Source organism: Nyctereutes procyonoides, unplaced genomic scaffold, assembly GCF_905146905.1.
Source record: "Nyctereutes procyonoides isolate TBG_1078 unplaced genomic scaffold, NYPRO_anot_genome, whole genome shotgun sequence".
NCBI classification, from domain to species: Eukaryota; Metazoa; Chordata; class Mammalia; order Carnivora; family Canidae; genus Nyctereutes; species Nyctereutes procyonoides.
The window spans coordinates 70867501-70880694 of record NW_026575052.1 but is presented as its reverse complement, the minus strand read 5'-3'; the positions used below and the strand labels follow the sequence as shown (position 1 = coordinate 70880694).

At 52.4% G+C, this 13194-nt stretch overlaps 1 protein-coding gene across 1 annotated transcript; it reads left to right on the top strand.

Annotated features, from left to right (window-relative positions):
• Positions 1-8574: 8574 nt before the first annotated feature.
• PTF1A (pancreas associated transcription factor 1a) lies at positions 8575-9971 on the top strand. The gene is made up of 2 exons (XM_055332489.1): positions 8575-9361; positions 9769-9971. Exons 1-2 carry the CDS (start codon positions 8575-8577, stop codon positions 9969-9971), a joined length of 990 nt encoding a protein of 329 aa, XP_055188464.1.
• The last annotated feature ends 3223 nt before the right edge of the window (positions 9972-13194 follow it).

Here is a 13194-nt window from a genome sequence, read left to right as displayed (position 1 = left end):
TCCTTGGTATGGAAACAGTTCCTTGTTATAAAGAGAGAAAAAGCTATAAACACAGTCCACTGATTAGAGAGCCACGAGCAGGCTGTGGAGATATTGTATCATATAATAAGCCTGGCTTATTTTTCCTTCTGGTGAGGAAAGACCTCTGGCTTCTCTGCAGAGAATGGAGAGGCGAAAGGGGGAAAACCACTCTTGTACTCCAGGTCTGTCTCAGTGTGAGCCTAACCAATGTCTCCGAGAGGTTACTGTAGAGGAGAAACAGGAGAGTATGGCCTATGTGAGCTGTGGTCTTCTCTGCACCCTCACAGCCTTCTCTCCATGGGCCACACTGTACAGATGGGCCACTCTTCTAGTCCCCACTGGATAGCTAGGAGCATTGGCAAAAGGCTATAACCAGGCCTAATCCTAACTCTTCCCTAAAAGTTCTGAGAACAGCTGCATCTTCTAGTGTCAAGAGTGGATCAAGCTTTGTATTTGTTGATATCTTTGTTGAAATGTGTCCACTATCAATCTAGGAACCTGGGTCAACTTTGGTGAAGCCGATAAGAATGATTCCCATCCAATTAATAGGACTTCTGCTTCCCACTGGCAATACATACTCGTCCAATCCACCAATGTTTACCGAACCTCTACTACTGCTAAGTGACTAACAGAGCAACTACTACTGTGTGCCTGGCACTATGTATGTGTTTATATTTGACTCACTTAACTCTCACGATAAGCAATGAGGAAGTAGTATTATAATTTTCTTTTGCATATGCAGAAATGGGAGCACTGATGGATTAGGTAACTTGCCCAAACAGCTGATCGGTAGCGGAACCACTGGAATCCAGGCAGTGGGGCTCCAGAGCCCGCTCAACTCTGTGCTATCCAGCCTCTGTGGCTGGATGCCTGGGGATTGCAGTGGAAGGTGGGGTGCTACTTTCCATGTGACAAAAATAGGCTTACATCTCTAGTGGCATCCAACTTGAGAAGGGTCTTGTGGTGGCAAAACCCAAGGTATAGCAAGGTACATGCAGGGTGCTGTTTTCTTAGAACATGCAAGTGTGAAAATTGTACTCCTAGACTTTTGGGCAGCTTTCCCAAATAATTGATATTTCTTGACCATTAGTAGGCACTTCCCTGCTTGAACTAGACATGGTCTGGCATAAGCTTCTTCAAGCAAGGTTGACCCAGCTAAGGAAAAATTTTTACCCTACAGCGGATTTTAAGGAAACAACAATAGCAATACTACTTCAGTACCCCAACATCTTCATGATGACTGAGTGAAAGCTAAGGCCTTATTGATATGAGGTAGAAAAAAAGTCCAAAGGAAGTCAAAATCATGGCCTGCCAAGTAAGGAATAAAGTCAGATCACAGAACACAAAAGTATTCTAGGAGATGAAGTATGATCTGAATTCTGAGTTTTAGGAGTCAGTGATGAGCAAGTGAAAATGAAATTATACAGTGGAAAAGTCAGATGCTAAACCATCATGCGACCACTAAAACCTGTCAGTAAAGATATGGGGGAATGATGATGAGTTTCAGTCAAGTGAGAAACACAAGATACAAAACTAGAAAATACATGGAAGGAAATAGACCAAAATCTCCACAGTGGTCACCTCTGGGCTTTGGACTGGACAATGCAGACAGTGTGGTGGTTTTAATGAATATTTAGTAATTTTAAACTTCCTTTATATTGTTGAATCCCTATAAGTCATTTGATACTGATTTCATGCAGAGGATAATATTTCATCCAGTGTCATCCCATTTCAGCCATACTGCATCAGCGCTTAGACAATTACTGAAGGAGCTCACTCAGGATCTGGCCCATGAACAGGGCACTCTGGGCTTTCTTGTCCCTGCCAGCCCTCATTGGTCCTATCTACTAGACGTTCTTTTTTTTTTTTCCTACTAGACGTTCTTGCTCATTTTTAAAGATGGCACAAACTGATATCCAGGAGAGCTCTTCCAGGGCTTATATGAAGAGATCATCCTCCAAAATTTCTCTTAAAAAAAAAAAGTTCATCAGGGCACCTGGGTGGTTCAGTGGTCAAGCATCTACCCTTGACTCAGGCCATGATCCCGGGGTCCTGGGATGGAGTCCTGAGTCGGGCTTCCTGCAGGAAGCCTGCTTCTCCTTCTGCCTATGTCTCTGCCTCTCTCTGTGTGTCTCTCATGAATAAATAAAGTCCTTTTTAAAAAAAGCTCATTAATTTAAAAACATTTTTTGTATATATGTTCACATATCTCAGAAATCAAAAGTTCAAAACAGCCTGCAATGAAAAATTCTATCCATTAGCCACTCAGTGCCTTTCTCAATGCAACTGACTTCATCAGTGTCTTAGGAATCCATCTAGAGATATTGGATGCCTGGCAAATAGATGCACTCACATATATTCACTATCCTCTTTTTTAAATGCAAATGGGAGCATACTAGCCACTCCTGCTCCTTTCATTGAATGGTGTATCTTGGAGTTCACATCACTACACCAAAAGCATTCTCGTTCCATTGTATGGCTGCTGACTATATGAATGTACCAGAATTCACTCAAGGCCCTCTGGATTGACATGACACCAGAACACCCCGACTGACATGACACCAGAAAACAGCGGATTTTAAGGAAACTTTGAAAAGAAACAAAGCCCAAACTTCCTGTTTCTATTAATTTCTCTCTCTCTCTCTCTCTCTCTCTCTCTCTTTTGTCTTTTCACTGCTTACTATGCAGGCCAAGATGCAGAAGTCTGGTAATAATGATTTTTGGTGTTTACATTGCTAAAGGTCAAACGCCTTTCGGAATAACAAGACTGAAGGACAAAGTTCAGAAGCTTTGCTATTCATTGAGTAAACCTTGGCATGACCGAAAACACTTATTTGGATAATTATATCAGCATTTTGGTGTTTCTCCCTTAAAAGATTAATGTTTAACAATGGGAAACATAAAGTCAAGAAGGAAGGAGGTGGGTGTTCAGCATTTGGATGTTCTCTGTGTGCCTCCTGTCCTCATTGCCAAGTGGGACATGGCCCAGGTGGGGTTTTTCTTAGGCTGAGAAGCCTCAGTGTGGAGAATGTCTGATGGTAAAATCTGGAAAAAGATGCTGACCTTCTCCCTCCTTGTGCCACAGATCTACCTATTTCTGCCTGTGGCTCCGTGGTGGCAGCTGTGGCACTCTGGGAGTTTTACTCAGCCTTTCTGAATCTTATGACTTGCAAATAATAGCAATACTTCCAGTTGGCCTCACAGCGAGATGAGATGTGAGGAGCAGCTCAGCCAATCCATGTGAAAATCCTATTGCATCAACTACATTAAGGGTAGAGACAAAGGAGGGGCAGAAATATGCTATGTAACATATGCGATATAAAGCCAGACAAACCTAGTGTTGAATCCTTCTCTTACTGGCCATGCAGCCAAGGATTGAAGGCCAAGCCTCACTTATTCACCAGATGAGGTAAGAACACCCTCCAGGCTGCAGAATTATGAGGGTGAATTACACACGTGTCTGAAAGTCCTCTGAAATGTGTCTACCTTTTCTAGCATTCACATTACTCCTTCTGCCTATCAGAGGATAGAACAAATATGAGGTCTTCAAAACAATTCAAGGATCTCAGGCTAGAGCAAAGGACCGTAGGAGAGAAACAAAAGCAGAAATCCTCAGGGCATCAGAAGAAATGGAACATTAATTACAGATGGAGGAAAGAGTACCCAAGGGGCATGGAGAGGCTGGCAGGGGTAGTTCAAGGAAGGCTTCGAAAGCTGTGTCAAGGAGTTCAGCATCATCTAGGTCTGTCATTTTCAGGATGGAACAAAGTGTCACAAGATCCCACAGTGGGCCTTCTCAGGGGAAAAACCGTCCATAATCAATACAGTGTGACTTTGGGCCACGAGAAAATCCCATGATCCCTTATTAAATTTTGCATACTTTGTCTTATGCCAGGAATTGCACTATTCAGTGATATCTTCTTCAATGTTCAGGAGGTGCTGGGGTATCTGCAGTGCAGTCAAGAGATAGGGAGGCCAGAAAAGTGGTACTTGGTAACCTGGGCCTGGTAACAGAGCCTGGACTGTCTCCATTGCACAACAATATGAATATGCCCTTTATGAGTGGGCAGAGGCAGGGCCAGAACCAGCTCTCAGCAGCCAGTGGAAAGGGCACTGGGCTGAGGTCACCTGCTGTGTGACCTTAGGGAAGTCACTGAACCTCTCTGGGCCTCAGAAACCTTTCACCATTAACCCCATGATTCTAGTTTTCAAATCCTTTCCCAAGAGTATAAGGATAAAGAATGGGCTCCTGAGGGTACTAATGTGGAGAAAAGAAAAGTTTCACAGAATAGGGGAGTGGGGAGGAGTAGCAAAGAAATTGGAAACAGATCTAGGAGATCACAAACAACTGCCTGACATCACCTCTGTGTGTATTAGTGAGGAAGGGGACAATCTGGGTTATGAGGTATTAACGTGGACCCATTTTCAAGTTGGGAGACAGACCATGAGTCACCTCCTCAAGTACCTGCTTGCAAGCACTGAATGAGGAGTATGGGATACTGTGGTTTCTGTGGACTTTGGGTTCCAGCAGGGGGGATGTATGCCAAGCAGGCAGGAACACTTGGAATGTGGGAAGGGCAAGCTGAATGATGGAGAGCCTGCAGGTCCCATTCTTCATTAGTGCCCTTTGCCTGACACTCAGCCTGGGAAGGAGCCAGGGTCCTCGGCTCTAACCCTCCAGTCATCGGTCCCAAAAGCCAAGGCATGATGGGAAACAAATTAACAAGTGTTCAGGTCCTTGAGACTCCTGGGAGGGAGAGCTGAGAGACTGGGGTGAGGGAGCAGACACCAAGGCTTCCTCAATGCCAGAGGCCCTTGCCAGAAGTTCCCCTGGAACTGAGAACCTCAAAGACAGTACAAGGCTCCTGAGCAACCCTCACACAAGTGTGGTAGGAATCAACCGGTTGCAGACAGCAGGTGCCACTGAGCAACTTTGGAAAGATCTGTAAAAGAATCTCAAGGCATCACCAGGATTTTGTACTAAGAAGAACCAAGTGCCCCTGCCACTGCCTACTCTAGGGGCTGGCTGTTATTTTAAAATGAGGCAGAGGGGCACCTGGGGGGCTTATTGGTTGAGTGTCTGCCTTTGGCTCAGGGCGTGACGGGTCCTGGCCCGCCTTTCCCTCAGCATGTGTCTCTGCCTCTCTCTGTGTGTCTCTCATGAATAAATACATAAAATCTTTAAAAAATAAAATAAAATGAGGCAGAGCTTCCTTTGAAGGATAGGGGCCATCTCTCCTGAGAACAGAGAGTGGGAAGAAAAAGATGCTGGACCTCAGCAGTGGGTGGAGAGGCTTGCAGCTCAGGGGACCAGTTCTGTCCCTGTCTCACGAAGTACCTGGAACCTGTTGATCTTGTCCCTCTCCATGTTTCCCCACTGCCCAGAGGATCCACAAAATGTGGAGGGAGGGGCTGGAATGAGAATTGGGCCTCTAGCCATTTCCTCAACCAATGGGTTGCTTCCAGAGGCAGAGGGCAGCCATCCACACTGCTGTGACCTCCAGTGACCCAGAGAAAATTTCCTTTATTAGTGGTGAAGTCTTTCTTCTTTTTATTAGAGAAAAGAACAATCATGTCTTACTTACATGCATGCCCACACCAATACTCCAGTATCAGCGTCTGCAAGCCTAGCCCTTCTTCCCAATAGGACTGGTCTCCAGACCGTGGTTCTCGAAGGGGAAAATAGCAGGGGTGAGCAGCAAGAGGGTGAAGGGGGTTATGTCTGGAGCAAGTAAGTACCTTTTTCCCTCCTTCCCCATGCTCATCCAGGAAGCCTCAGGAACTGCCCAGAATCTCCATGCTACTAGCTCTGCTCAGCCTCACGGGGCAGTAAGTTTCCAGGGCACTTATTATCTCACCTGGGTGCCCAGAATAGTTTTCTGTACTCTACCACAAACTCACCGAGCATACGTAAGATGATTTTCTGCGCAAGCTCACTTAAAATCACATTGGGTAAAAAGATATACATATACACACCTACTGACTCCCCAAACCCCTAGTGCCCCCCAACATATCCATGACACACTTTCTCAAGATCCACCTAAATCTATCAGAGAAGGCCTCTCAGCCTCTTGAAGAGACAGCCTTTGTAGGCTGTAATCCAATCTTTCCTTCACTGAAGGGCCAGCAATATCCAAAGATAAGGCTTTGAGGTCTGATCATTCCTTACTCTTCCAAAGTCCTTAGATTGATCCAAGAGCATGCTCCCACTTAATTTCAGTCTAACCAAGTGAGGGAAGGAGATTGAGGGCCTATTAGACGTAAAGAGAATAGGGTGCACACCACCAGCTGGCTAGATCTGGGGTCCTGACGCCCAACCCCAATAGCTTCCTTCTCTCTGAGGCAAGAAAGATAAATCTAGATGCAGGAAATTGCAGCTCAGGGTCTGACACAGAGTACTTGTGCACATTTTCGCCACCTTAAGGATAACCATTTCACTAGGAAGGGGCAACTGCTGACACTTGAAAGAACTTGCCTTAAAACCATTAGACCACAATAGCCAAACTGTGGAAGGAGCCTCGGTGTCCATCGAAAGATGAATGGATAAAGAAGCAGTGGTCTATGTATACAATGGAATATTCCTCAGCCATTAGAAACGACAAATACCCACCATTTGCTTCAACGTGGGTGGAACTGGAGGGTATTATGCTGAGTGAAGTAAGTCAATCGGAGAAGGACAAACAGTGTATGTTCTCACTCATTTGGGGAATATGAATAATAGTGAAGGGGAATATAAGGGAAGGGAGAAGAAATGTGTGGGAAATATCAGAAAGGGAGACAGAACATGAAGACTCCTAACTCTGGGAAATGAACTAGGGGTGGTGGAGGGGGAGGAGGGCGGGGGGTGGGGGTGAATGGGTGACGGGCACTGAGGGGGGCACTTGACAGGATGAGCACTGGGTGTTTTCTGTATGCTGGCAAAGTGAACACCAATAAAAATAAATTTATTAAAAAAAACCCATAAGTCTTTGGGTTAAAGTTACTTGGGGTTTTCAACAGTTCAGGGTGTGGTAATCTCTCATCTTCTAGTCCTATGTAATTTTTGCACACGACTTTTGGGTCTCAGAATTGAATCAAATGCAGGGTGATATCTAAATCCAAAGAAGCGTGTTGAAATTGCTGTTCTTAAAGGGCCTGGCTTCGGATTTTGAGAGGAGCCTGAAAACCACCCCTCGAAGCCTCTGGTGAGACAAGTGTCTGGAAAAGGAAGTGGCTGACCCACGAAGCCCTTGGCTCTCAGTCCTCTGTTGAGAGAACGGAGAACTTTACTCTCCCGGGGTGCAAGTTGGAGCTTGGCTTCTTACAGGAATTGCCCCGACCTTCAAAGTGTCTCTTAAGCTGAAGAATTCACGCCGCCTCGCAGGCTGTGGTAAAGCGTGTCAAGGGCAGAGCGCACACGTTTTGTGTTTGGGTGTGGTTGCTGTTGTTGTTTAAATTTTTAACTTAAGGTCAAGAAAGAATAAACCTCATTCAGGGACCGTCCCGGTGGCCAGCCGGAAAGGTGAGGGGCTCGGGCTCTGAAAGGGTTCACCCTCCGCCCTTTAACTTTCACGCCCTCCCTCCGGACCGCTCCAGAGCAGACGGGTCCTCGGGCTTCTTTTGTATCAGGTTTTATTGCTCCGGACCCCTAGCGTCTCTGGGTTTGCTCTCAGAAGAAAGGTGCCCCCCGGAGCCGCTCTCCGAGGCCGCCCCTCCTGGGTGCCCAGGTCTTCCTCGGGCGGGGCGGGGCGGGGCGGAGGGGGCCGCAGGCTCGCGCCCCGGGGCTCCGCGCAGGGTCTGGAACAGCCGGGAGCCGCGCCGCGTCGCCTCGCAGCCCCGCCGGCGCACACCGCGCACACTTGGCCGGGGTCCTCGCGGCGCCGGCGAGGGGCGGAGGCCCGGCGGGACTCGGGCGGGAGGCCGGCGCGCGACCGGGGTGCGGGCGGCGAGGGGACCCCTCCCGGGCGACCCAGGGCGCCCACTGCCAGGAGGAGCGAGCTCCGCGGGCGACCCGCTCCGCCGCAGCCGCCGCCGCCGCCGCCGCCGCGCACCCACGGGACCTTCGGTGGCAGCGCCGCGCCCCGCGCCCCGCGCCCCGCGCCCCGGGGCGGCAGGGCCCGGCTTCGCGCGGCGCGCGGGGACAGCGGACGGACGCCCCCGGGAGCCTCGCCGGCGGGGCGGGCCGCGCGGGCCCCGCCTCCGCTTCGCCCCGGGAGCTCCCACTGGGAGCAGAGCCGCCGCGGCCCCCGCGCCGCCGCCGGGGCCTCGCCGCCCCCTCCCCGCCGGCACCCCGCTCTCGGTGATTGGCTGGCGCCGCGGGTCCCTGGCACGCGCCTGTGGATGTAGTTATAAGAATCCTCGCGTGCCGGCCCTCAGCTCCAGCGAGTCGGCGCAGCCCTCCCCGGCGCAGCGCGGGCCCGGCCAGAGCCCAGCGGCCGCCGACACTGCAGGGAGGCCGGGGGCGGGCAGCGCGCGCCGGTCCTCCCCGCCGCCCGCGCCCCGCCCGCGAGGGAGGGGGCCGCCACGTCCAGCTCCCGGAGGAGCCCCTGGGGCCCGCGGCGGGCGGCGCGGAGCATGGACGCGGTGCTGCTGGAGCACTTCCCCGGGGGCCTGGACGCCTTCCCGTCGCCTTACTTTGACGAGGAGGACTTCTTCACCGACCAGTCCTCCCGGGACCCCCTGGAGGACGGCGATGAGCTGCTGGCCGACGAGCAGGCCGAGGTGGAGTTCCTCAGCCACCAGCTGCACGAGTACTGCTGCCGCGACGGGGCGTGCCTGCTGCTGCCGCCCGCGCCCCCGGCCGCCCCGCACGCGCTCGCCCCGCCGCCCCCGGGGGGCCCCGGCGAGCCGGAGGGCGGCAGCTACTGCCGCGACGCAGGGGCGCGCCCCGGCGGCTTCCCCTACTCGCCCGGCTCGCCGCCCTCGTGCCTGGCCTACCCGTGCGCGGGGGCGGCGGTGCTGTCCCCCGGAGCCAGGCTGCGCGGTCTGAGCGGCGCGGCGGCGGCGGCGGCGGCGGCGGCGGCGCGGCGGCGGCGGCGGGTGCGCTCCGAGGCGGAGCTGCAGCAGCTGCGGCAGGCGGCCAACGTGCGCGAGCGGCGGCGCATGCAGTCCATCAACGACGCCTTCGAGGGACTGCGCTCGCACATCCCCACGCTGCCCTACGAGAAGCGCCTCTCCAAGGTGGACACGCTGCGCCTGGCCATCGGCTACATCAACTTCCTCAGCGAGCTGGTGCAGGCCGACCTGCCGCTGCGCGGGGGCGGCGCGGCCGGCGGCGGGGGGCCGGGCGGCGGCGGGCGCCTGGGCGGGGACAGCCCCGGAGGCCAGGCCCAGAAGGTCATCATCTGCCATCGGGGCACCCGTAAGTGCGTCCGCCGGCCGGCCCTGGGAGACGGGGACGGGCGCGAGAAGGGCCCGGAGGGGCTGGGGGAACCGGCCCACGCGCCGACCGACGGGCGGAGAGGTGATGGTCCGTGGGCGCCGGCGACCTGGAGCACGAGCTGGCGTCTCGCGGGGCGGGGGCGGCGGGGTGTTCCGCCCCTTGACCGCGGCTGGGAGGGCGTGCGTCCCAGACTGACTTGCAGCTCCAGGGATTCCGGGGAGGGGGCGCTGGGGGGCTGGGGGAGTGGAGGAAGAGGGTTCCTTCTAATGGTAACCAAAGACGCCCGTCCCGTCGCGGCGCCCAGGAGGGGATCCTAAAGGACCGGAGGGCACCGCTGGGAATAGAGTTGGACGTTCATGGTCTGTTTTCTCTTCTCACCTCCTCAGGGTCCCCCTCCCCCAGCGACCCGGATTACGGCCTCCCTCCCCTTGCAGGACATTCCCTCTCATGGACTGACGAAAAGCAACTCAAAGAGCAAAATACTATCCGAACAGCCAAAGTGTGGACCCCAGAGGACCCCAGAAAACTCAACAGCAAATCTTCCTTCAACAACATAGAAAACGAACCGCCCTTTGAGTTTGTGTCCTGAGAAGTCCCAGACTCGCCTGAGGATCTGATTATGTCTCTGTGCATATTGTACATGTAAATATCTATAATGTAATTTAAGAATCACATTTTTTTTCTAATGGCAATCAACTGTTTGTTATTTATCTATTTATTATCCTGTCGAGTTAATGAAATAGACGATCTCTTTTTAAGTATATAATTTATATAATTTATCCTGATTTTCTAAAAAAATATGCAATAGCCTATGATCTCCCCCAGCACCTTTGGCAGACCTCTGCGTTGTTGGAAGAACTCTGGCCGGAAAACGTCATGCTAATTTATTGCCAGATATGGCTTATTTCTAAGCGATGTTAATAAATGCGATTTACACCTTTTTCTAAAAGTTATTTGTTTCATATATGATGAGGGTAACTATGTTTTTAGAAGAATTAACTTAGTCTGTAAAAGATAACTGAACCAGACATGCAAAATGTAGCTATCTAGTAATAAACCTCGTTTTAGTTCCATTTTGCTGGAAAGTGGGTGGGTGGGCTGGACGGTTAGGACCCAAGTCTCCAAGAGGACCCTCCATCTGCATTTGCTGCCCTACATGGTAAATTTGGCCTGTATTTTTATCCTATCCTCCAAACACCCTAAGAGGGAAATAGATCATGCTGTATTTATTATTCCCATTTTTTCAGAGGGGAAAGCCAGGGCCCGGAGAGGAATGTGTGACTTGCTCAAGGTCACCCCTACCCTGTTGAACCATAGGGCTTGAGGTGAATCGGGTCCAGGGAGAACAGGGGGCTACTTTCCGGGCTGGCCAAGGGAGGGGGTCACCGGTGCTTCCAAGGGCTGCCCTTGAGCTTGCCCTGTGACCCATCCCTTGTGTAGTAACAGCATTAGGTGTGTGGACCTCGGAGGACTCCTCTCAAAGGAGATGGGGTAGACGACTGTGCTAAGGCCGGGAGACCCCTCGGATGCCTCCCATCAAAATCCAGAGTCCTTTCAATAAGGCGAGGAGCCCGCTCCTCCGCCACTCGTGCAGCTGAATTATTTTTAAAACCGACTCCGTTTGGTCTCCAGCAGAATCTCGTCTTCCTTGGCAAGCAGCCTGGGGAGAAGGCGAGCCTCCCGAGGAGGGAGCCCCCTAGCGAAGGGGAGAGGCGCCGGGGCGCGGCCGGGGGCGCTCACTGGGAAAGCCCCGGAGACCCGGCTTCCGCGGGTCTCCTGCGGGACTGCCCGGGGCCTCGGGGCTCCCGGGGCGCCCTCCGCTGTGGGCCCGGGGCCCCGCGCGCGCGGCGGGCGCGCACCTTCCGGCGGAGCCACGGCCCCCGCGCCTGCAGGCCCGGCCAAGGCGAGGTGCCCAGCCCCGCCGCCCCGCCGCGCTCGGACAGCCAAGGTACGGCGGCGGATCTCCCCGGTACCCACGGGCCTGCCGCAGGACAATATGTCGGCAGCATGCTAATTGCTTTAACCTAGTTTCAGACCCACCGAGGGGTTCCTCGCGCACCGCGGGTGCCATGGACCTCGTCCAAGTGCAATTAAAGCGAGGCCGCGAGCCCGACCCCGAAGCGCGGCCTGGCCAGACCCGCGGAGGTTCTGGGTCGAGAAGCTCCCAGGAGGCCCTTGGCCGTGGACCCTCTCACCCCTTTCGGCCTTCGCAGCTTCTCCCGGCCCTCCCCCTAGAAGATGGAGATTTCACACTGCAGACAGAATTTGGGAACGAGAGAAAATAATTCGATTTTGTCCTGTAATAGAGCCCCATTAAACATGAAAGTTGCTTTGGCACAAATGCTTCTATCAGGCATGTAATCTCATTACACTCATTAGAAAGTCAAATGTTAGGCAGACTTCAACTTAATTATAAGTTATGTAAGTATTGTTCGGTATTCTTCGTCTGTGTAGACCTGCGTTTCAATTGGGTTGGGTAATGTGGCACTCCGCAGTTAAATAAAACACTACAATCATTGTGATGTGGCACCTTTTATTTTGCGTGCCACTTTTTTTGTGATTCAATGCCTCAACACATCCTTTAGTGCGGTGCAGATGAAGCGGAAGAGCCGGGCTGAGCCTGTAAAGCACCAGGGTCTCTATCTTGTCACTCTTCTGTCCTGACGTGGCAAGTCCCTTTAAACACAACCTTCAAAGAGACTGACAGCTTCTTTTTATTTACTCATAATCCATTCATTCTAGTGTAGCAATTCTTAAAAAAAAAAAAAAACTGCAGCAGTAAAAGCAGAACAAACGTATCATTTCAGAGTCTCCTCTGGCGTCAGAGGGGCCAGAGCTGCCCTTAGTGGAGGAGCAGTTTTCCTTGTGGCAGCGCCAGGCTGGAGAGCCTCTGGCCCGGGGCAGCTCTGGCCAGTAAATACAGCCTGGCACGGGAAAGATCGGTGTGGGGGCCACTTGAGTGACAGGTATTAAGCAGTCCTTCCAAGTCCCCACGATTCTTCCAACTTAAAAATAGAAGTTCCATATGAAAATAATTGAATAAGCCAAACTCCTGGATGGCTATGGAGAGACCCTTTGCTCAGCCTCACTCTTCTGAGCAGCCTTCAGCCATCAGCCACAGGTTGAATCCCAGCCTGGGACCACCAGGGGAAAGAGTTTCAAGTCCTCCCGGGCTGCCTCAGTCTATTTAGCATAATAAAGAGGCTGCAAACCCAGAACTGGGCACATTTTATGATCACGACCGGAGAGCTGGCTTAAGTCTTTTCCCCAGAGGTCTAAACTCCAGTTCTAGGGACTGTGGAGGAAGGAGTACCAGAGAGGGTGTGCTGAAGAATTCTGAGAAGAGAGTTTGGGGTGAGGTGCCCTCTTCTCCCCCAACACCTTGGCCCCAAATATGTATATAGTCAACTCCAGTCTATTCTGCCGGTCTCTATGCTAGGTTGCGATGCCACTCGGCCTGGCGTCAGAGTGACAATGGTTCTCCTCAGTAAAGGCCCCTTCTGTTCATCCCTCTCTCTCTCCCCTACATTTCCAGTGGGCATAAAGGTCAGAGTCTTCTCATCATCGCCTGAAGAGTTATCAGACGTCACGAAAAGATGGCTTTCTATGTTCAGAGGCTGGGAACCCCGAGGCATCATACTACTTGCTCTTTGTTTTTCAACAGCAAATTGTTAGGTCTGGAGTGGGGTGGGGTGGAGTGGCTCCTGAGGCCAGAAGAGGAGAGGGGAGCTGCTTCCCATCCTGAGCTGGGTGGCCTCTGGGGTGGAGCCTCCTTGTGGAGCCTCTTCCTTCCTGTGGAGGAGACACTACGG